This window comes from Pituophis catenifer, unplaced genomic scaffold (assembly GCF_029215685.1).
Source record: "Pituophis catenifer annectens isolate HBS135680 unplaced genomic scaffold, rPitCat1.0.hap2 SCAF_9, whole genome shotgun sequence".
NCBI classification, from domain to species: domain Eukaryota; kingdom Metazoa; phylum Chordata; class Lepidosauria; order Squamata; family Colubridae; genus Pituophis; species Pituophis catenifer.
The window spans coordinates 20,239,355-20,262,820 of NW_027256889.1; the positions used below are offsets into that span (position 1 = coordinate 20,239,355).

At 45.5% G+C, this 23,466-nt stretch overlaps 1 protein-coding gene across 3 annotated transcripts; it reads left to right on the plus strand.

Annotated features, from left to right (window-relative positions):
* The first annotated feature begins 555 nt into the window (after positions 1-555).
* NCDN (neurochondrin) lies at positions 556-19,081 on the plus strand. 3 transcript variants are annotated; one of them, XM_070949767.1, is made up of 8 exons: positions 556-654; positions 8,137-8,241; positions 8,664-8,803; positions 9,547-10,521; positions 11,465-11,709; positions 13,735-13,959; positions 15,533-15,675; positions 16,489-19,081. In XM_070949767.1, the coding sequence occupies exons 3-8, from the start codon at positions 8,678-8,680 to the stop codon at positions 16,923-16,925; spliced, it is 2,151 nt and encodes a 716-aa protein (XP_070805868.1). In that variant the 5' UTR covers positions 556-654; positions 8,137-8,241; positions 8,664-8,677; the 3' UTR covers positions 16,926-19,081. The 3 variants fall into 3 exon arrangements, with proteins under 3 accessions (XP_070805868.1, XP_070805869.1, XP_070805870.1); XM_070949768.1 differs by having other exon boundaries at positions 8,142-8,241; XM_070949769.1 differs by lacking the exons at positions 556-654; positions 8,137-8,241 and having other exon boundaries at positions 8,771-8,803; positions 9,722-10,521.
* The last annotated feature ends 4,385 nt before the right edge of the window (positions 19,082-23,466 follow it).

Consider the following 23,466-nt stretch of genomic DNA (forward strand, 5'->3'; position numbering starts at 1 on the left):
CTCCAATTTCGGAGCAACCGCAACCCCTCACGCTCTGTCCCACTCCGCCCCCCCCTCCCTCCGCTGCTTTCCCTTCAGCCGGAAACGCAAAAAAAAAAAAAACCACACACACACACACAGACACACACGTACGCCTTAGCTGGCCTCTCCGACCAATCGGCGCTCCCGACCGTCGGGATTAGAGGAGGGAGGTGGGGGTGGAGGGAGGAGAATAAAAAAAAAAAAAACTCCTCTCGCCGTTGCTATGGTTGCCCGAGCGCTTTTCTTTCCTCCCGCCCTTCGTTTCCTCAAAAGGGAAAGCGGAAAGAGCCGTGGTTGGGAGGGAGGAGGGAGGAGGGAGGGGAAAAAAAAAAAAACTGTCGTTGCCTTTAGATGGCATGGCGGTAGCGGCTTCGCGAAGAGGTCGCATCAAGGCGACCGGTGATTGGGAGGCCGGATTAGCAAGCCGTCAAGGAATTGGCTAACGGGAGAGAGAGAGAGAGAGGGAAGAAAAAAAAGCCAAGTAGAGGTGAGGCGGGGGGGGCGGAGGATAGGGGAAAGCCAACAGGCGTTGCGTTGGAGAGAGCGGCAGACGGTCCTTCGGCGCGCGCGCTCTCTTTGCTGGCAGATGCCATCCGGGAGAGCCGGAGGAGAAGCACGCTTGTCGGCTGGGAGGTAATGAAGGGAAGCGAGCGGCCATTCGGAAGGCAGAGAGTCAAGCAGGAGAGGAGCCCGAAGGCGGCGGGGAAGGAAGGAAAGGGACCCCAGGCTAGGCCACCCGCCCCCCTCCCTCAAATTGGGGGGGCTGAGAGGAATGAGGTGGGGGGGGAGGCTGAGCCTCCCAAAGGGCGCCCTTTCATAGTCTCGCGCACGCCGTTTGCGGCGGCGCATATCGGGGGGGAAGGGAGGGAGGGGGGGGGTGATTGGAACGTGGCCTCTCCCGCCTGATGTCGCAGTTAAAGAGAAGGCGTGCTGGGGCTGGGGAGGCCCCTTTGCAATCCCCCTCCATCCGCCCCCCACACGCAGCCCCCACGGTCGGGTCGGGCTGAGGGACAGCGACCGTCCCGTCCCATAACCGGGGAGGGGGGACAGCGAGTACTGTGCGTGGAAACTCCCTCCGAACTATGTCGATGCCCCTTTTTGCTGCGTGGAAGCCGTGGGAAAATCTGACCCCCCCTCCCCCCAAAAAAATACATTTCCATGTATTGGATGGGAAGAGTTTTGCGGTGGATTCGTGCTGTCTTTTCAAACGCTGGGTGATGTCTCAGAGGGGAGGGGAGGGGAGGGGGGCTTCAGCTGTGTTTCAGAAGGGCAGTTTCTTTCCCCCCCCCCCGCGCCCCCCAAAAAAGCTCCACTGCTTCTTGGGCAGAGTTTGCCCTTTAGTGGCACCGGTCCGAGCATTTTTTGGCTGCCTTTAGTTGGCATCAGTTTTGACAGCGGTTAATCCCTGCTGGACATCTGTGGGGCTGGTTTGGGTGGCCGGGTCGTGGGCTCTGCAGGTGAGCTCCTGGGGATCCGGCGGGGCTGGTTGCCAAGGTGAAGGAAGGCAGCTTTGGAAGGGTGGGTGGCTAACCCTTGCAGCATGCCACGGTGGGCCAGGTTCTTGGATTGCATGAGCCGCTGCCTGCAACAGCATTTAGGAATCTGCTTGCGCCACTGATAACCATCAAGCCTCTCCCCACCACCACCTCAGATCATAACTGGAAGAGAAAAAGGGAGCAACCGGGCTTTTCTCCTGCAACCTAATTGCAATTAGTTGCATTCCTGCTGCGAAAAATTGGTGGTTTTAATTAGGGTCACGGAGTAAAGGAAGAGCAGCCTCCCACCAGGCAAATCTGTTTAAGATCCCTGATTGCCTGCTGGGTGAACAATGGGAATGCAGTGGTTTTGCATAGAAAGGCTGGAAGAAAAGGATGGTTTTCTTTCTCTCTTTGCAGGCTTGCCTGTAGTTAATCTAACCATCATTAACCTATTTGTAAGTATCCACCGAACTATAAACGGTGGTTATTATGAGTAGGTTAAAACACAATTGCTAGTTTGTTGCTCGTAACTATCATTACTGAGGCGTCTTCCAAGCCACTTGGTACAAATTGCTGATTTTTTCCAGCCCTTGCCAACAGTAAACCAGCAACCCATTTTTGACTGCTCTGCAGAGCAACTATTTGGAAAAGTGAGCGGAGGCTCTGCACAAAGGAAATTTTTTTGCAGTCAAGAGCTGGATCTAAGCTATAAAATTACTCCTGGGTTGTTCTTACTTGAATTGTCCAGTCCCTAACATGGATCTCAGCTTCCTCTTAGCCCACCAAAAATCTGATCAGAAACATTAGTACCATGGACAGCAACTCCTTGTGATGGTTTCACATTTGTGACGTTCTGCTTGTCCTATTTTTCTATGCGTTTCTTAACTACTTTTCCCATAACACATAATTGTTCTTACTGTTGGCCCTGTTATATGTACGTGTGTATATGTATGTATGATATGTATGTTTTTGCTTGTATTGAATAGTTTTGTTTTTAAAACATTTAAAACATTTGCCTTCTGAGAGCTTCCTTTAAAGAAGAGTAAAAATCCACTAAATGCAAAGGGAGAAGACATACTTATTAATTTATTACTGCAAATATGCTGATCAGTTCCAAGAAGGCTCTAAGTGGCTTAGAAATTATACAAAATTATATAGGGGAAAAAAAACCAACAGGAAAAAAAAACATTAACCCAATAACAATCAATCTTGCTTGCCGTTAAGGCACCAAGTCAAACATTCATAGCAGTAACAATTGCCTGCTGCAAGGAAGAAACATGCCGTATCATAAATCTTCAAAGGCTCTCCAGAATAGGTGGTGATGACTTTCCTGAGCAGCAAATAGGGCTGATGTTGACCTGACTCCAGATAGAGCATAGTTCCAAATTAGGGGTGGGGGAGACATGCTTACATAAAAAGACCTCTGGTCCCTCAAGGATGGGATCTCCCTACCAGATCTTGTTGGATGAGCAAACAGCTGGAAGAAAATGGTTCTGTAAACATGCCAGCCATGTACAGCTTTAAAGGTGACAACCAGCATCTTGAATTGCACCTAAAATCTAATTGATCACCAGTGCAGTTCTGACAGATGAGCTGTGACTTGGGCACACCTGGAGATGCCCTTAATTACATGATACAAGCATGTTCCATTGGTTCCTGTTAAGTTGGTAGAAGCAACCTAATTAGAACAGGATGGTCCAAGGTTATATATCCTCAGCAGCTCCGGTTTGATTCTGGCCATGGATGGAAGATTTTCTGCCTTAATTACTCTCTCCATCCTTTTTAGAAGCCATCCTTCCCACCAGAATCTGGATTCTGGTGTTAGAATAATAATGTTGGTGTTTATTTCTTTACATTTTGTCAGCCTAGGAGCTGCCAGGCATTCATATTTTTCCTGTCAGGAAGACCTGAATTTAAAAGAGCCCACATATCTGTGTTTTCTTATGGTAGAGAGCTGAGGCCAGAGCTACTATTGTCATCCTTCTGCACAGATGAAGTCCTAGATATTTTTATCATCTCTTAATGTGGCACATGATTATTTGTTCCGTTCTTTTCAGTTGGAAGCATCCAAGAATAAAGTGTGCGTGCTTTCACACCTGGATTGAGCAAATAACAACATTTCCATCTTCCAAGGGCAAAACCTATTTTAAAAATGGGCTGGAGTTTTACATTCCAAATTTGTCATTAAGCTAGCAACAATAAAAAGACCAAAAGACTTCCTTTCTTGTCTATTTAGGATTTTATGCTTTAATAATAATGTTCATTTGTTACGGCTTAGGTTTACATTCAGTTTTTCCCTGAGATATCAAGGTAGCATATCTAATACTCCAGTGTTTTAAAGCTATATTTCACAAATTTCATTCATAAAATTACAGGGTTGGAAGGGACCTTGGAGATCTTCTAGTCCAACCCTCCACCCAAGTCAGTAGTCCTCATACCACTTGGACAAATGATTGTCGATCTTTTGAAAACCTCCAGTGATGGAGCAGTCACAACTCCAGGGGGAAAGCTGTTCCGCTTTTTAATAGTTCTCACTGTCATGAAATTCCTCCTTATTTCTAGGCTGGATCTCCCTCATGAGCTTCCACATCTCCTCTTCCACGCTCCGTTCTTAAGGGAGCTCTTTCTATTTTAGTTGGTCTGCTGTGAAATATGCTGCAGAACCATTATACATTGTAGAATATTTTATAGCGTGCACTACAGCAAGGTTGAGAGGAGCAAAAGAAGAAAGAAGGACTTAAATATTAGAAAAAAGAACATTTTTATGTTTCAGTAAACATTCAGTAGCACAGCTTCATTCCTCATTTGAGCTATGTTAAAACGTTATTTTGTCTTAAATGTTGACTTAATTTTCCACCTTATCAGCCAACAGTGTCACTCAAATGTCTGAAATGAAACAGTTTATTGCAACTGTATATTGCTGTATTTTGCAATTTTCCAAATTGTGTTTGACAGTTTTCGAACAATATAAATCAACTTGTTCTGAGGACGTTATAGTGGCTAAGGCGCAATATATTGGCAATATTTTATATGTAAAGGGAAATGAAGTAGAATCAGAATTATGTAGCAGTGATGACAATCCTTAAACCTTAGGCTGGTTTTATTACACTGTTCAATGGTTCACATAGAACATCATTTTAAACAATGTTTTGCAGACGTTTCTAGGTGAGGAATGGGCAGGAGATCAGAAGTGTCAGATCAGGGTGTCTTGCAGCCAGTGCAAAAGTTTATGACTCATGGTTGTCTAACAATAGAACCAGTTGAAAAGCTCTCTCTCTTCCTCCCCACCCCCCAATTATTCACCCCCTGGATTAGATTGCCGGAAAATAACTATTTGGGGAAAAAACAGGAACAGATTTTCTAGATAGCCACATTCTGCTTCTTTTGATAAATTCCTGGTTTCCTGAGTATATAAATATTTATTTATATATAAATATTTAAAGACCATCCACTTCTGAGAAGCCAAGGCACTTTTACAGCCAAATGAAAAGGTAACAGGCACAAACATTACATGACTCTTATCTAACCAACAAAAGGCAGCCATTTTGCCTTCAGTATCCAAGTGCCCTGTGGAATAGTAAGATTGTTAGTGGCGTCTGAAAGACCAAGAGGTTGGGTACCTTCTGTGTCTTGGCAGGCAAGAACTTTTAGAAAATGAAGAAAGCCACGGAGAAAGTACCTTCCCACTTCCCGCCACACATTCATTTGGGTGGGAACCTTCCATTCTAGCCACATCCTAGAACCGTGATGGTGAACCTATGGCACTCATGCCACAGGTGGCACGCATAGCCATATTGGTGGGCACGCAAGCTCAGCTCCAGTGCGCATGCGCATGCCGGCCAGCTGATTTTCGGGCCTTCCAGGCCCACCAGAAGTAGGGAAATAGGCTGTTTCCTGTCTCAGGGGGCGGGGAGGCCTGTTTTTCTCTCTCCCCAGGCTCCAGAGCCTTTCTAGGAACCTGGAGAGGGCAAAAACGGCCTTCCCCACCCCACCCGGAGGCCCTCTTAGAAAGGCTCCGGAGCTTGGGGAGAGCAAAAAATGGGCCTTCTGGTCCCACCGGAAGTTGGCAAATGGGGCGTTTCCGGCCTCCGGGGGGTGGGTGGGCAAGGCCGTTTTTGCCCTCCCCAGATTCCTAGAAAGGCTCTGGAGCCTGGGTAGAGCAAAAAATGGGCCCACTGGGCCATTGTGTGCCAGGAGCGGGGGGGGGGGGTCACATGAGCAGGGGCGGGGCTTATAGAATTATAGGTGTGGGCACACACGCACCCGACCCCCCATGCTCATCCCACGCTCCTGGCACGCGATGGCAAAAAAGTTAGCCATCACTGTTCTAGAATCTGTCAGGACATATCTAATTGCTTAGAAAACTATATCTTTAGTTTGGCAAGATTCTGTCTACTAACTGTAAGTAAATAAAAGATTGGACTCAACTGGATCTCACTCTCTCTTCTTGGGGAGAGACTAAGCAAGGGCAAGAAACAGTCCTGCAAGTGTCAATTTGTGACGAGCTTTAAAGATGGTAACCAGCAATTTGAACGGAACCCAGAAGTAAACCAATAACCAGTGCAGCACAATAAATTTACACTGCTGAATCTACTCCCTCCAATTAGCAGACCAAGCTGCTAGTTGAAGCGTCTGAGTTCTCTTCAAAGGTGGTCCTACATAGAGTGTGTAACAGTAGTCTACCTCAGCGGTGCTTCAGCCGGTTCTATCCGGTTCAGGAGAACCGGTAGCGGCGGCTGAGGGAGGCCCCGCCCAGACGTCATCATGTCCTGTTTTTGAAGGTCCTTTGTATGCGTGGAGGTGGTGCGAGCACGCACGCACACTCTCCCATTTGCAAACCGGTAGCGAAGATGAGTGAATACCACCCCTTGTCTTACCTGCATGAAGAGAAGGGCATGAGTCATGGTGGCCAGAGCTTTCTGGTTTAAAAAGGCCCACAAGCCAAAGAAACTCAACCTTAATAAATGAGGATGGGAGTCTTCTTTCCAATTCATAGGAGGCCTTCCTGTCAGCCCTTTAAGGAAGATTAAACTAGGAAACCAATGCCATGTTGGTCAATGCTACTTTTATTAGAAAGCTATAGCAATGGGACCGAATGCACCTCCCTCCCTTTCATCTTTCTCCGTGCCTTTCTTCACCTTCTAAAAGTTCTCTCCTGCCAAGACACAAAAGGAACTCAACCTCTTCGGTCTTTCACCTCCTTTACGTGTTTCCCTAATTTTCATGAAACCAATCCCACACGCCCCGTCCGGCTGCATGAATAGTCCAGTTGGATCACGAGTCAAACTTGCAGGTGGCAGAACTTCTATTGCCACAGTCTCACTCCACATCCTTGGTCTGCGCAACCTCTAAAGAATCCCTTGCCAGAATCTTTTGCCAAGATTCTTTCCAGGAGGAAACCAGCTGAGAAGAATGCAAGCAATTTTATCTGCCAAAATAATTTGTAAATATGTCACAGCAGCCTCCCAAATCAGAGGCTGAACAGAGTCACTGGATAAAACTCTGCAGACCCAGGAAGTTAAAACTTTCCGATTTTTATGGTGCATTCACAAGTATGATAATAATAATAATAATAATAATAATAATAATAATAATAATAATAATAATACCCATTGTCATCGGGCCACTTGGTACCATTTCAAAGAATTTTATAAGATACATCAACAAATTGCAGCTTCCTGCAATAACACTAGTGGAACTGCCAAAAACTGCTACTTGGAACATCGTACATCTTAAGAAGGTACTTGGTTGATACCTAGGATGCTGGCAGCAACCCGTATCAACCATTAGCACCAGTCAGTGGTATTTGTGATGCATTTTTTTTAATGTTCAGTTGACTGAGTTTCATGTTTAATGGATAAAGTAAATAATAATAACTTCATTGTAATTGTACGTGTATACACAGTATACCCACACAATGAAATTCATTTAACACCCTAAGACGAGGTCCAACACACATAACAATCCCCAAACACAACCCCACCCACCACAAATTCCCCACCCCTAAACCACCCAAACATCCACACAACAGACCAAGTAATGCTGTCCATGTGGACATACACCCATGAGCCATCAGATTTACTCTGGTTTTGTCCACCCTCACTGCAATTCCTCAGTAAGCGAAGGAATTTACAGGGATCTGCAAGGAGCTGCCACTTGGGGGCAATCCTTATCTACTGCACTTGCCAGCACCATATTCCAGAGTTTAGTGAGGGGCAAGAATGCTGGGAAATTCCGATGAGACCTCTGAAATCCCGGGGGAGAGGCGGTGGAGGGGCAGGGAGTAGGCACTGGGATGGACAGTTTAACTGGGCCCCCACGCCTGCCGAGGTCTGATGAGCTGGCAACGTGCAGGTGATCCAGAAAGCATTCTGACATGACAAAAGGCTGGTACTTCACCTTCAGTTCACATTGCAAACATATAGTGTCATCATGTTCCTTAATCCATAACATAAATCTGTCTGCACGATCTGCAGATCCCCAGATCTATTTGTGGACTCCACGCTGAAGGTTGGGCATCCTAATCATCTCTATTTAATGGACAGCGTGCACCGGCACACTCACTCAAGTCTGATAACCCAAAATTCTTTTGTCGTTTTTTTTTTTTTTTTTTAAACACGGGGCCATTGTTTTCCAGAGCAGCTCACATCAAAAGAGAGAAAACCTCCACCATCAGGCCTGCAAACAAAGGTCTAAAAGGAAGAAGGAGGGAAAGAGCAATTCTTCAAAGCCGGATATAGTGGTGAGCTATAGGTTGTTATTTAAGGCAATTTGGGGTGGGCTGCCCTGCTTTTGCTTGTGTTGTTCCTTAAAATAACAATTGACAGTTCTTGTTCCTTTGGCAGATGGGTGAGAGACCAAAGTGCTCTTTACTTTGACAGTAGTAGGATTGTGGGTTGTTGGAGCTAAGTGTTCTTTCTGGCAGGATGGAAGAGGCAAGCTGCCTGCAGCTGCTCCTTCTCCTGATAATAGCTGGGCCAAACTTGATGTTGGTTTGATGGCCGTCCCAGGAGATAAAAAGGGCCACTTTCAGTTGGCACTCAGTTCCTTCCTGACAGTGAAAGCCAGATTCATGCTTGATTTTCCAGCATTACTTTGGAGTGGAGCCTCTCTGTCTGTCTTTCTGAGTTATTCCATTTTTTTATTTTTTATTTTTTTTGACAGTCAACGTTGGCACCATGGCCTCAAACTCCGGAATTGTTGTTGATGATGCTGAGAGCAGCAAGAATTGTACCCTGGAGAGATGCCTGAATGTATTTCGCGATGCAAGCAATGATAGCGAACAATTTGCAGCTCTGCTCTTGGTAAGTCCCTGACCCAGTAGACGGAGGGACGGAGGGAGCAAGGGAAGGAAGGAAGGAAGGAGGGAGGGAGGGAGGGAAGGAGGAAGGAAGGAAGGAAGGAAATCCTTCTTTGTTTTAGCTACTCATTAGTAATTGGCTAACTATCTGAGAGACAAACTCACCTGAATCCCACCTGTAAAATGTGGTAGTGATGATGATGATGATAGGTCCAGCAGTTTTTGAATGTTATTTAGGTCATTTATTGAACTATAGAGTTTAATCTTATATAAATTAAAGACTGGGGGACATGGTGGCTTAGTGGCTAAGACACTGAGCTTGTCGATCAAAAAGTCGGCAGTTCAGTGGTTCGAATCCCTAGTGCCGCGCAACAGGGTGAGCTCCTGTTACTTGTCCCAGCTTCTGCCAACCTAGCAGTTCAAAAGCACCTAAAAATGCAAGTAGAAAAATAGGAACCACTTTGTTGGGAAGGCAACAGCATTCCATGCACCTTCGTCATTTAGTCATGCCAGCCACATGACCATGGAGACAGCGCTGGCTCTTCGGCTTTGAAACGGAGATAAGCACCGCCCCCTAGAGTCAGGAACAACTAACACATATGTGCGAGGGGAACCTTTACCTTTTTATAAATCAAAGATGGAGAGCATGAGTGGAGAGGGTTATCTAATTCACCTCTTAGCCCTGACAAAGACCTGGAATCTCCCTCCACCCCACCGCCCTTTGATACCTCCTACTACTTTTTTCAGGTGACCAAAGCGATCAAAGCAGGAGAAATCAATTCCAAAGCCCGTCGAAGGATTTTCGATGCCGTCGGCTTCACGTTCCCAAACCGGCTTCTGACTTCCAAGGATCCCCCCGAGGGCTGCCCCCAGCACACTTTCCAAGCCCTGGGTCTCACTCTGCTGGCCTGTTTCTGCACAGATCCAGATTTAGCCCGGCATCCGCAGATGCTGAACAAAATTCCCATTTTCAGCGACGTGGTTTCAGCCAAGACCAGAGATGCTTCTTACAGTGCCATGATTGACGACGCCTACCAATGCCTCAGAGCCATCTTGGCTACCCCCAAGGGTCCCAGAGAGTTGATCAACAGGGGTGCCCTCTCTGCCCTCTGCCAGGCCTATGTGAACCACAGCTACGGCTACGATCAGGCCCTTCAGCTGCTGGTGGGACTCCTGACGTCGGCGGAAACCAAGTGTTGGCAGAGAGCTACTACTGACCTCATTGGCGTGCTTACTGTCCTCAGCGCGGAGTTCCAGAAGGCCGAAGACATGACCAAATTCCAGCTGTGCGAGGTGCTGGCCCGCTTTGTGCCTCCTCTTCTCCCCCCTGGCTCTGAATGTCTCTTGCCCCTCTACCGAGGCCTGTCGAGCATCTTAACAAGCAAGCTAAGCGCCTCCCAGCGAGACCCTGCCTTGAAGCTTTCGGCCTGCCTCTCCCAAGCCTGCAGCTCAGCCTGGATCCCAGCCGGCAGTTCCGGCAGCAAATTTTTTGCCCTCTTGGTCAACTTGGCTTGCGTGGAAGTCCGCTTGACCTTGGAGGAGCTGGACCTGACGGAAGTGGATAAGAAGCGGGAACTGATGGCTGCCTGCTACATCCTGATGGAGCTGGCGATTGTGGAGTGTACCCGGGAGAAAGGCTCTCTCCTGCAAGAGACCCAGAAAGTGCAGCTGGTTGGGATCCTGGAGGAAGCTTTGGGGGCTGTCATACATTACCTGAGACAGGTAAGAGAAGAGCCTGTTGCATGGGGCGGTTAAGTATCCTTTTAAGATGGGAGGTCGAGGCTGGGAAGCAGGTCAGATTAGTAAGGTGCGCCTGATCTACAAGAGGCCATTCTGGCTGTGTAAAAAGTTTAGCGTACAAGAGAAATAGATCACAGGACTGGGTGGGAAGGGGGATTTTTAGTGGCATTCCTTGCCAGTTCTTCCCAAATGTGTGCCGTTAGAACTTCAGTTTCAGTTGAGTTGTCAGTTAAGAGCCATTTGGGTCCTGAAAAATCACTCCAGGAGTCAGCAACCTGCGGCTCTGGAGCCGCATGTGGCTCTTTCACCCCTCTGCTGTGGCTCCCTGTCACTCAAACTGTGCCTCACAACCGCCAATGTGTGACACCCACCGGCACACGATTTATTGAGCTTTTCAACCCCCGGTAGGCCAACCATGGATAAATCCAAGAAAATAAAAGTTTCAGAAGAAAACAACGTTTAATTCGACAACATATGCTAGTTTTGTGGCCACTCAAGAAATAATCAGGCACGGGAAGGGTTTTGTGGCTTCCGGTGTTTTCTTTTCTGTGGGAAATGGGTCCAAATGGCTCTTTGAGTGTTTAAGGTTGCAGATCTCTGCTCTAGTTAAAACAGAAGGCTGGGAAAGTTCAGTTGTTTTTCTCAGATGAGTGTCTGAGCTGTCCATTCAAGAAAACGTTCGCTGCAACCCCTTAACTTTAGTAAAAGTTCTTGTCACTTCAACCCAATGGAGTTGAGGGTCTTTCTTTCCTAAAGACCTAAGTTGGGGCAGGTCTGACACTTACCGTCCGACAGGTGCCAGCTCTTTCACCCTCCTCAAGGTGGCCTTCCTCGTGATTTGGGCATAGCAAGTCCTCTTGCCTCAGCCCTTTCCTGCCTTGTCAATGTGGGATTTGGGGTGTGTGTTTTTTCTTCTGTGACTCAGGTTGGACAGAAGAAGCTGGAGGATCCTTTCATCTTTGCCTCTGTTCGAATCCTGGGCGCCTGGCTGGCTGAGGAGACCTCTTTCCTCAAGCAGGAGATCTGCGACCTCCTCCCGTTCCTCATTTATTACGCCAAGGTGCAGTTCGAAGAAGAGAGGAGAAGCCGGCGAAGCGCTTCACAGTCTGAAAAGGAGCAGGCCGGACAAGGCCCCATCCCAGAGCCTCTTTGGCGGGGAGACGCTCTGAGGTGAAAAATACCGTTGCTGAAATACAAGAATTGTTAGGATTTCTCTCCAACACAGGGGTCTCCAACCTTGGCAACTTTAAGACTTGTGGACTTCAACTCCCAGAATTCTTACAGTTGCCAAGGTTGGAGACCCCTGCTCCAACAGATCAGTACACCTTCTGTCCTTTTGGCTCACGAACCTCTTGTTCCCAGGATTAGAATTGAAATACAGGAAAGTCCTTGATTTACAACCACAATTGAGCTAAGTGAGACAGTTGTTAAGTGAATTCTGCCCCATTTTATGAACTTTCTTGCCCCGGTTCTTAAGTGAATCACTGCAGTTGTTCAGCTAGTAACACGAGTGAATTAAGTGAATCTGGATTCCTCATTGTCTTTGCTTGTCAGAAGGTCGCAAAAAGGATCACATCATCCCCGTGACAGTTGAGGACTGCCTGCAGTTCTGTTCTTGTTTGCATTTGAAGATCAAATGGATCATCTGTGAAAGGCAGAAAAGACTCTGGTTCAAATTTGCAGGGTAAAACTCACAACTTCCCAGCCTCAGTTGCACCCTTTATAGCACGATAAAGCTGCACGCTATTCTGTTTTTGAAAAAAATTCCCAAGCGTTTTGATAAAGGTTTGTTTCTTGAGGAGAGTAAAGTAAAGATTCTTTTTAGAATGTGAATGGAATAGGAATAGGAAAGAATAGAATAGAATAGAATAGAATAGAATAGAATAGAATAGAATAGAATAGAATAGAATAGAATAGAATAGAATAGAATAGAATAGAATAGAATAAGGAGTGGAATGGAATAGAATAGAATAGAATAGAATAGAATAGAATAGAATAGAATAGAATAGAATAGAATAGAATAGAATAGAATAGAATTCTTTATTGGCCAAGTGTGATTGGACACACAAGGAATTTGTCTTGGTGCATACACTCTCAGTTAATTATGGATGATTTGCTTTGCCTAGGCCTGATTCCATCCTGTGCTTTGCAGGATGCCCAGAGTGATGATCTGAGAGATTTGGCTGTCCTCCATGGAAGAGAGCAGGGCTGTCTTTTACATTGACAAGTCATTTGCTTGAATCTCATGGGATTCAAATGCTCTGGCATTTGAACACCATGGATATTGCATTGGATGTCCAATTTTGTATGTCCAGTACTCAGGTTTCTCATCCAATCCCAGGGCAGATGGTCATGCTGATGTTGACTTTTATGGAGAGCCTTCCTTCTATTAATGTCGCAACTAAAGTCTGTGTGCCTGGTTCCTCTTCTGAATGTAGGATGAGGATTACGTGTCCTTCTACCTCATGCTGACCTACAGCCCCCAATACTCCTTGTCATTGGCCTAATTTTGTTTTGCAAAATATTCAGAGCATTGCTTAGTAATTGCTTCGTGCTAAACTATCAGGCTCCTTGTGTTAAGGCAGCAAGACTGGCTAGGGAATTCTGGGAGTTGAAGTCCACACAACTAAAAGCTGCCAATATTGAGAAACAGTGTGTTTTAAGATATCTAATAGTCTTGCCTCTATTAACTATAACAGCTTGTAATCACTAGCAGTGGTTGTATTATAAAGGCAGCAAACCTCAAGAGGATTGTGCAGCAATTTGTAATGATGATGCCAGACCCACATATAAAGAAAAGGTCAGGCATTTATTCCTGTACCCTCCATATAATTTCTTGCTGTCTCGCCGGCACTCTGCTAAGAGCTGGATTGGAGAAGCCATGTGTGTAATGACTCCACTAACTTTGGATTTGTTTAATTTCAACTCCTCCTAGTTTTCTCTTCTATTGCAACTGAAAAATTCTCCAGTACTGTATTATCCTCAAACCCCTGAAATGGAGGTCCCATAATTTGACTAAACAGGTTGCCAACACACTTTGCTTTGAAACACTCAAAGGTCCTTTAGCTTTGCCTTTAAATCCAGAATGAAGGTCCATTTGTAAGGCTGGCTTTGCAGGCTTTTTGGATCAAACAATGAAATTCAAAACTCTCTGGCTTTAAATTCACTTCCAGGGCCTTGTATTTCTCCTTCTAGATTCCTGTTGCCTGGTTTGAGCCACCTGACTGCCGAAGATCGCCCTCGTGAGATCCTAATTTCGGAGGGGGCGCCAGTTCTCTTGTGCCAATATTTCCTGCACCGTTGGGAGACCTTTGTTTCGAACACCGAATCCCAGTCTGCCTCAAAAGTTATTGAAGCCAGTCTTCAAACCTCCTGCGAGATTTTTCTGAATTTCGTTGTCACTGCTCCCAATCTAATCAGGTAATATGTATGTAGGTGGAGGTGTAAGCAACTCCTTCCCTTGTTAGAAAGGTTCGCTTCGGTTTGTTGCTTAAGCGAAGCACCCTGCAGGGAGTTGATGCTAATTGCTCCTGCGTAGGCGTTTGCCAGCAATCCGTGAGAGAGAGGGAGAGAGAGTTAAGTGGGCACACGACTCCCCATGTGCCTGGGCTGCTCTTAGCGATCTTTGCACATTGAACACAGAGAACTAAAAAGCGTTTGTAGCACATTCGGCTGCTGTGATTATGAAACTCTGTGTTTGGGGCTGATGTTTTGCAGGGTTTCTGACAGCAGGCAGTTCTGCAAGCCTCATCAATTCCCTTTTGCACTGAAAGCATCTGGACGTGTTCCTCTGAACACCTCCATCCCCATGTGTAGAATCGTAGGCTAGGAAAGAACATTGAGATCAACCTGTCCAATTCCTTGCCAAAAAAAAAAAGAAGAAGAAGATCTGGACTGCAGAATTGGTTAGTCCTGACAGATAGCTGCTTTGAATATTTCCAGTGAAAGGGGGAACGCCCTGATGGGTAATTTGTTGTGGGGCCAAACAGCTCTTAACAATGGGAAGAAATTAGAAAGAGCAAGAAGAGCAACAGGTTATTGGGGGGGGGGGGGGGTCTGGAGACAAAAACTGTGATGAACAGTTCTAGGAACTGGGTATTTCTAGACTAACAAAGAGAAGGATTAGAGGTGATATGATAGCAGTCTTCTGGTACTTGAGCTGCCACAAAGAACAGGGGGGGGGGGAGTCAATCTATTCTCCAAAGCACCTGAGGGTAAGACAAGAAGCAGTGGATGGAAACTAATCAAGGAGAGAAGCAACCCAGAACTAAAAAGGAATTTCCTGACAGTGAGAACAATTAATCAGTGGAACGACTTGCCTCCATAAGCTGTGAATGCTCCAACACTGGAAGTTTTTAAGAAGAGATTAAATAACCATTTGTCTGAAATGGTATAGGGTTTCCTGCCTAAGCAGGGGTTGGACTAGAAGATCTCCAAGGTCCCTTCCAATTCTGTTATTCTGTATTCTGCATGATGGCCTTTAAAATATTTAAAACGTTTGAAGGCTCATCATGCCTGCCCTGTCTTTTATAGAACTTGGTTTCCAATCCAACCCTGTATCCTGGTGGTTTTTCCCTGGAAGTGTTTGACTTTGTGAGATTCTATTGAAATGCAGCCTCTCAGGGGAAATGCCAATGTATTTGATTGCTTCTAAAAACCCATCTTCATGTTTTTTTTCCTTTTCACTCTTGGCATGAGTTGATCTATGTGCGGTCCAGAATTAGGGAGGATTTCAATATAAAGATAAAATGAAAAAGCATGAAAAACCCAACTCAAGATTTTACACTTTGGATTTCAGCTGATGAAATTCCAGCAAGGACTGGCTTTGGACCTGTCTTTTTTAACCTCTGGGGTTTTTTTAACCTCTTCACCAAGTCCTCCTAGTGCTGCTGAAGCAGAGAGCAAAATTTAGAAGTCCTAAGAATATCACGCAAGAAGGAGGAATTGCAAATAACCCAGAAAACATCACCTCTTCTGCTCTCCCCTTCCACAGCCGAGAAGATTGTTTCTCAGCCTTGATGGATACGGTGCTGAAATCTCTGTCGTCTCTGCTGCCACAGAGGGAACATCTCATTTTGAGCGCCAACCTGGCCACGCTGGGGCTAATGATGGCCCGAAAACTGTTCGCTTATCCAGGCAAGTGGTGATGGTACCTCCGGTTCTATTGACAGAACTAAATCATTTGAAGCCGAGGGGGGACCAAAGCAGTGATGGTTTTGATCTTGTTTCAGTGCTTGCTTGGTTGGCTGGGCTCCCATTAATGTGGGTGGGTTCTTGCATAACCAATACGCATTCCTTGCATTTAAAATAGTGCTGAAGATCACCAAGGCAGTGCCAAGTAGAGTGCTGCCCCAGATTTCATATTAATCAGTTGCATTTTTTTCCCCACAGCAAATAACAACTGTACATCTCTACAGGTAGACTTTGACTTACAGCCATTCATTTAGTTACACCTGGGCAGAAATAAAAAACAAAGGTACAAGTACAAATTAGGCGAAACCTGGCTCCGAAACAGAAATTGTGAGAGGGACTTTGGAGTCTCAGTGGACAATCACTTAAACATTAGTCAGCAGTGTGCAGCAGCAGCAACCAAAAAAGCCAATACAATCCTTGGTTGTATTAACAGAAGCATAGAATCAAAATCACGTGAAGTATTAGTACCATTTTATAAAGCCTTGGTAAGACCACACCTGGAATACTGCATCCAGTTTTGGTCGCCGCAATGTAAAAAAGATGTTGAGACTCTAGAAAGAATGCAGAGAAGAGCATCAAAGATGATTAAAGTCTTGGAGGCTAAAACATACGAGGAATGGCTGGAGAATTTGGGTTTGGCTAGTCTAAAGAAAAGAAAGACTAGGAGGGACATGGTAGCAGTGTTCCAATATTTGAGGGGCTGCCACAAAGAAGAGGGGGGTCCATCTAATGTGCCTCTTGCATTTTCCCTTTCAGGTCTCCAGGGGACCCCTGAAGCAGAGAGTTTCTTTGGCGCTGCCATCCGTTTCCTTGGCGAAGCTTACGTAGCCCAAGCCAGCACCGAGGGGGGGATCGTGACCCTTGGCGTTTCGCCCACCTACAAGGCCGCCTGGCCGGCCATCCGCGAGTTGTGGTTTTTGGGGATGCAGGCCTTTGCTAGCTGCGTGCCTCTCTTCCTCTGGCTGCCCCAGGACGTCCTGCGTTCTGGCTGGCTGCAGGACCTCCTGGCCTTGCTGGGCCGGGTCATCCCATCCTCGGTGGATATGGAGGTGACGAGGGCTTACCAGGGGGTCTTGGTGGAGCTGGCCAGAGCCAGCCAGCCATGCTTGGAGAGGATCCAGCAACACCGGGGTTTGGAGCTGGCCAGTCTGTACGGCATGGCTGCCTTAGAACAGTGTCTCTCCGAGCAGTGAGTGTGCTCGGGAATAGGTGGTGGGAGAAAGGTGCATTCTCCCAGAAGTCGCAGCTTCCTTCTGTGTCCTGCAGGGGGCAGCTCTGTGGTAGGGGGAGATAGTGTACAGTATGTCCAGCCTCTCTTCTTCCCAAGTAGCTTGCACAAAGTTATACCGTGTAATAGGGGTTGGTTTATTTCTTTGCCATTCTTTGTATTTTATTTATTTATTTATTTATTGGGGGGGGGTATCTTTTTGCCTTCTTTCCAGGTGGCAGAAGACTCCCAAGGCAGCTCAGATCTATCACACGCACACACACACACACACACACACACACACACACACACACACACAGAGGCAAGCTTTTGCAAAGTTTAAAGATTATCATAAAGCGACTCAAAATCCATCGTACGGCTGATGATGATGATGAAAATCATGCAGTGATTAAACTATCCAGCCCCCCAACACGGTGTTCATTAAAAGATTGGGCAAGGTATATGTGTGTGAGTGTGTTGGAGCGGTGGGGTGGGGGAGTCTTTAAAGCCCTTTTTTAAAAAAAAAAAAAAGAAAAAGAATAAAGTAGCTGAAGAGGTGCCAAATATTTGTCGCTCGGAGTTCCATGAAGACTGGGACCGCCACTTAAAAAAAAAAAAAAGAGGGGGGAGGAAGGGGGGAAAAAGGGCAAACGATGTCTCCGTGCATGTTTTGTAGCTCTCTGTGATCTCGTAGAGTAATATGAAGCAAAAAGTCTTTTAACTTGCTGGCAGTATTAAAAAAAAAGAAAAAAAAAAGCATCGAGCCTAATGTATTGCAATGCACATTAGTACTGCTCCATTGACTCTTAACGCACTGTGAAATGAGATAGATTCTTCTCTGGAGAGAGATTGAACAGATGCTAAAAAGGAGTCTGGATTTTATTTTATTTTTTATTTTATTTTATTATTTTTTCCTAGCGTGAAGATGTAAAAGATGACCTCGGCATAATGTTTGAACCCCAAGTGTCCTTTGCTAAACCTCTTGTCATATTTGGATAGGCTCCAAGAATTTCCTTTTTAAGTCCGGAAAGGCCTCAAAAAACAAACCAATTCTCGTCTCAGGACTCTTTGTCACGGTGGAAGCTTTCCTCTTCAGGAAGAGGGGAAACGCGGCACACCTATATTTGAATGTAATTATGTCTCTCCCACTTCGAATAGTACAAATCTTTCCAAAATAATCTGCAGGGAACAAAAAAAAAATCAAATGACCAAGAATGATACTACTTTTCTCAAAAGGCAGCTGGTGCCAAATTATATTTTGTTTGGGTTGGGGCAGGGTGGGGAGGGAGGGGTTTCTCGAATGTTTATAATAATAACTTGCACACAGCAGCTTAGAAAAATTTAAAACTCTGTGTGTTTTTCCAAACTTGACAACTTTTAAGGCGAGTGGACTTCGACTCCCAGAATTCCCCAGCCCAGCGCTTGGCTGGGGAATTCTGGGAGTTGAAGTCCACTCCACCTTAAAAGGTTGCCAGGTTGTGAAAAGCACTGATTTGAACCAGGAACAATCATGAAAATCTACGGAAAGCAATCCTGATGTCCCTTCCTTGCTTGGGACTTGGTTTTATCAATGAAAAGTAGGATAAGAAGGTGTTTTGGGGTTTTTTTTTTGTTTTGTTTTGTTTTTTAAGAAATCATCCTACAAAGAAACGGTGAGCAGTCCAGGGAAGGTGGGTGAATACCCGTATTTTCCCTCCCTCTCCTGCCCCACCCATAAGGGGTCCTGGTGGAGGAGGGAGGTTGGGCACTAAAGAGGATCAAAGCGGCCTTCCTGCTAACAGGTCCCCAAACTTGGCAGCTTTAAGACTTGTGGACTGCAACTCCCAGAATTCTCCAGCCAGCATAGCTGGCTGGAGAATTCTGGGAGTTGCAGTCCACAAGTCTTAAAGCTGCCAAGTTTGAAGACCTCTGTGTTAAAAGAACAAGATGGGTTCCCTAGGGCCAACATATCAAAGCGGGATTTAGACTCTCTGGATTGTGGATGTTTGCTTCTTTGTGTTCTTCAGCATGTGGGCTCTTGCATGCAGCTGGTAACTATTACAGTACCGTGTTCTTGAGTTGGAGGATGGTTCAGCCTGTGAAGCTGTGGCCTTGAGTTGTTCTCCTGGTGTTTTCCGGTTCCGTGAATAAAAAGTGGTTTGTCTTGTTAACGAGCGCCTGTCTTGTCTTTCTCTTCTTCATCGGGGAGATGTCTCTGCAGGGCCGCCACTCCAAACTTTTGAAAAGCTTCAAGGGGTTTGTTAGATTCTTATCCCGTTTGTAACTCAAGGGGGAGGGGGGGAGCGAACGGATGTAACGCAGATAGTCCTTGATTTACAACAGTTCACTTAGAGACCTTCAAAGTTACAATGGCACTAGTGGTGAAATTCAAAACTTTTTACTACCGGTTCTGTGGGCGTGGCAGGGGAAGGATACTGCAAAATCCCCATTCCCACCCCACTCCAGTGGAAGGATACTGCAAAATCCCCATTTCAGGGGAAGGATACTACAAAATCTCCATTCCCACCCCACTCCTGGGGGAAGGATATTGCAAAATCCCCATTCCCCACTCCTGGGGGAAGGATACTGCAAAATCCCCATTCCCTCCCTATTCCTGGGGAAAAGATTGCAAAATCCCCATTTCCTCCCTACTCCAGGGGAAGGATACTGCAAAATCCCCATTCCCACAGAACTCGGGCCAGCCAGAGGTGGCATTTGCCGGTTCTCCGAACTACTCAAAATTTCCGCTACCAGTTTGTCAGAACCTGCTGGATTTCACCCGTAAATGGCACTGAAAATTGCTTAATGACCATTTTTCACACGACCCTTGCAGCCTCCTTGTCATGTGATTTACATCTGGATGTTGGACAACTGGTTCACATGATGATTGCCGTGTCCTGGAGTTCATGCGTGATCCTCTTCTGCAACCTTCTGACGAGCAAAAGTCAATGCGGAAACCAGATTCACTTAACAAATTTCTCGCATAACATCAATTTTGGGCTCAATGGTGGTCGTACGTTGAGGACTACCTGTACTCCTCGGTCCTCTTTTTCCCACAAGAACAACCCTGTGAGGCAGGTTGGGCTGAGAGAAGGAGTGGGCCCAATGCCACCCAGCCAGCTTTCACACCAAAGGTGGGACTAGAACTCAGAATCTCCTGGTTTCTAGGCCTAAATCACTACACTAAACTGGCTGTCTCTTTAAAAAGCTTTGCTAGAAGCAACTAAAGGGCCCAGGCCTCCAGTGCTCTCTTCCAGCAGCACCCAAATTATTATTCCAGGAAAAATGGACAACGCGATTTCCAGTCCCCACTGTGGTGTTCTTCACCGCCTTCTAGATGAGTTCAGTTTTTTTAACTCCCAGCCAACATAGCTAAAATATTAGTTTTTCTTCTGTTCAATCATCTCTGATTCGGCTGGACAAGTCCCTGCCGTTTCCTTGGCAAGGTTTTTCAAAAGTGGTTTGCCATTTCCTCCTGCTTAGGGCTGAGAGAGAGGGACTGGCCCAAGGTCGCCCACCTGGCTTTGTACCCAAGGCAGTACTAGAACTCCCAGCCTCCAAGTTTCTAGCTTGATGCCTTCACCGTTACACAAGGTAAGGTAAAGGTTCCCATTGCACATATGTGCTAGTCGTTAGGGGGTGGTGCTCATCTCCGTCTCAAAGCCAAAGAGCCAGCGCTGTCCGAAGACGTCTCCATGGTCATGTGGCCGGCATGACTCAACGCCAAAGGCACACGGAACGCTGTTACCTTCCCACCAAAGGTGGTGCCTATTTTTCTACTTGCATTTTTTATGTGCTTTCAAACTGCTAGATTGGCAGAAGCTGGAACAAGTCACGGGATCTCACCCCATTATGCGGCATAGGGATTCGAACCGCTGAACTGCCAACCTTTCGATCGACAAGCTCAGCATCTTAGCCATTGAGCCACCGCCTCCCTTACACAAACTGGCTCTCAATTAGGACAAGAATTCAAGTACAGAGATAAAGTATAACCCCCGCCCCATGCATTGCTTTCCCTTTCTCTTTTTATATTTTATATCATGGACATGCCATTTTATGGGTGCGTTCTAGCATTGTCTTCTTCTGTTTACCTGCTTTTGGCCTTGTGCAGAGTTCTCTACCTTCCCTTAAAAAAAAAAATCCATGCCCTTTGCACCAACCCAGCCTCTTCCTCTGGCTGGGCACTTCGCCCTGCCCATGCTACTGACTGCAGCAAGGACCCAAGACAAAATGATATTTGACAGCATGTAAAGACTCATGGTAAAGGTAACAGTTCTGCCCTTAAACTGGCAAACAAGGGAACATTTTATATATATATATATATTGCCAGTTGTGAGACCCTGTTTATTTTTTTAAGAAATCAATGAGCTTACCTCAGCAAATCTCAAAAGCTAACAGGTAGCTCTGGTTAATTTGGATGGGCAGGTATAGTGGAATTCCAGACTGGTCATCATCATCATCATAATCTTAAATTTATTTGTCAAGCATATATAAGATAACAGGTAAAAGTATAAACTGTCAGCTCTTCAACCTGCATTTACTCTAGTGCTGACATAAGAAGGAGAAGAGGGGGCGGCTGGCAAGAGGACGCTTGACATTTCACCTACTTATTTTCCTTGAAGATAATATCCCCTAGGAGATGAGATGGGAGGGGGGACATTCCTGGGAGCTTAAGTAGTAGATATGAGGAGAGTGATTTGGAAGAAGGCCAATGAGATGCCGAGAATTGGGGAATGGAAAGGGAAGGTTTGGGGTCAGGAAGTCAGAGTTGGCTACGCCACGATCGGGGCCAGATTGTCGTGCTTAATAAAATGAAAGATTTCTTCAAAGACTATCTGTTTGGGAATACAATTTATTTTATTTGAGACGACATCGAAACCTGACATAAACATAATTTGAATACATGAAAAGAGTAAGTAAAAAGGAATATTAGGACAGGGACGGTAGGCACGCTGGTGCATTTATGCACGCCCCTTACAGACCTCTTAGGAATGGGGTGAGGTCTACAGTAGACAGTCTAAGGTTAAAGTTTGGGGGGTTTGGGGAAGAAACCACAGAGTCAGGTAGTGCATTCCAGGCATTGACCACTCCGTTGCTGAAGTCATATTTTCTGCAATTGAGTTTGGAACGGTTTACCTTGAGTTTGTCTCTATTATTTGCTCGTGTATTGTTGTGTTGGAAGCTGAAGTAGTCATTGACAGGTAGGACATTGTGGCAGATAATTTTATGTACTATGCTTAGGTCAGACTGAAGTCGGCGTAGTTCTAAGTTGTCTATGCCCAACATTTGGAGTCTGTTGGCATAAGGTATTTTATTGCGGTTAGAGGAATGGAGGACTCTTCTCGTAAAATATCTCGGGACTCTCTTGATTGTATTTATGTCCGATATGCAATGTGAAGACGTTTTTTTAAAAAAGTCCTGATACAAATCCAATCTAAACCAAGCAGACAAACTAAGCAGCACCTGCCTGGATGTGATGAAGAAGAAAAGGGGGAAACGCTAAAAAAAGGATGGGAGGCCTGTATAAAAAAGGATCAAGATTGACTTTAAAGGTACCACCCCCACTCCGAAAAAAAGCCTCAGTTGGTACCCAACTGTTTGAACTTGGCAACAGGAGCTAAGAAACTTCTAGCCCAGAGTGGGAGAAAGGAAAATGCTTTTTGGCTGTTCATGTGAGGATGGAGGTAAAAATAGGTTGCACGTCGTCTTGGTTGCTGTATCAGTGAGATGGGCAGGAACTTGATTTTTAAAAAAAAAAAAAACAGTAAAATGATACCGCAAAAGAGATCAGAGATTTGGAAGCCTGTTCTTAGCGGCTAATCAAAGTCTCCAAGCTACAACTGCAGGAACCAACACACCTGCCTAGAATAGAATAGAATAGAATAGAATAGAATAGAATAGAATAGAATAGAATAGAATAGAATAGAATAAGGAGTGGAGTGGAGTGGAGTGGAGTGGAGTGGAGTGGAAGGGAAGAGAAGGGAAGAGAATTAAGAATAGAATAGAATAGAATAGAATAGAATAGAATAGAATAGAATAGAATAGAATAGAATAGAATAGAATAGAATAGAATAGAATAAGGAGTGGAGTGTAGTGGAGTGGAAGGGAAGAGAAAGGAAGAGAATTAAGAATGGAATGGAATGGAATGGAATAGAATAGAATAGAATGGAATGGAATGGAATGGAATAGAATAGAATAGAATAGAATAGAATAGAATAGAATAGAATAGAATAGAATAGAATAGAATAGAATAAGGAATGGAGTGGAGTGGAGTGGAGTGGAGTGGAGTGGAGTGGAAGGGAAGGGAAGGGAAGGGAAGGGAAGGGAAGGGAAGGGAAGGGAAGAGAATTAAGAATGGAATAGAATAGAATAGAATAGAATAGAATAGAATAGAATAGAATAGAAAATAGAATAATAGAATAGAATAGAATAGAATAGAATAGAATAGAATAGAATAGAATAAGGTGGGGAGGGAAGGGGAGAGGAGAGGAGAGGAGAGAACAGGAGGGAAGGGAAGGGAAGGGAAGGGATTGGAATAGAATAGAATA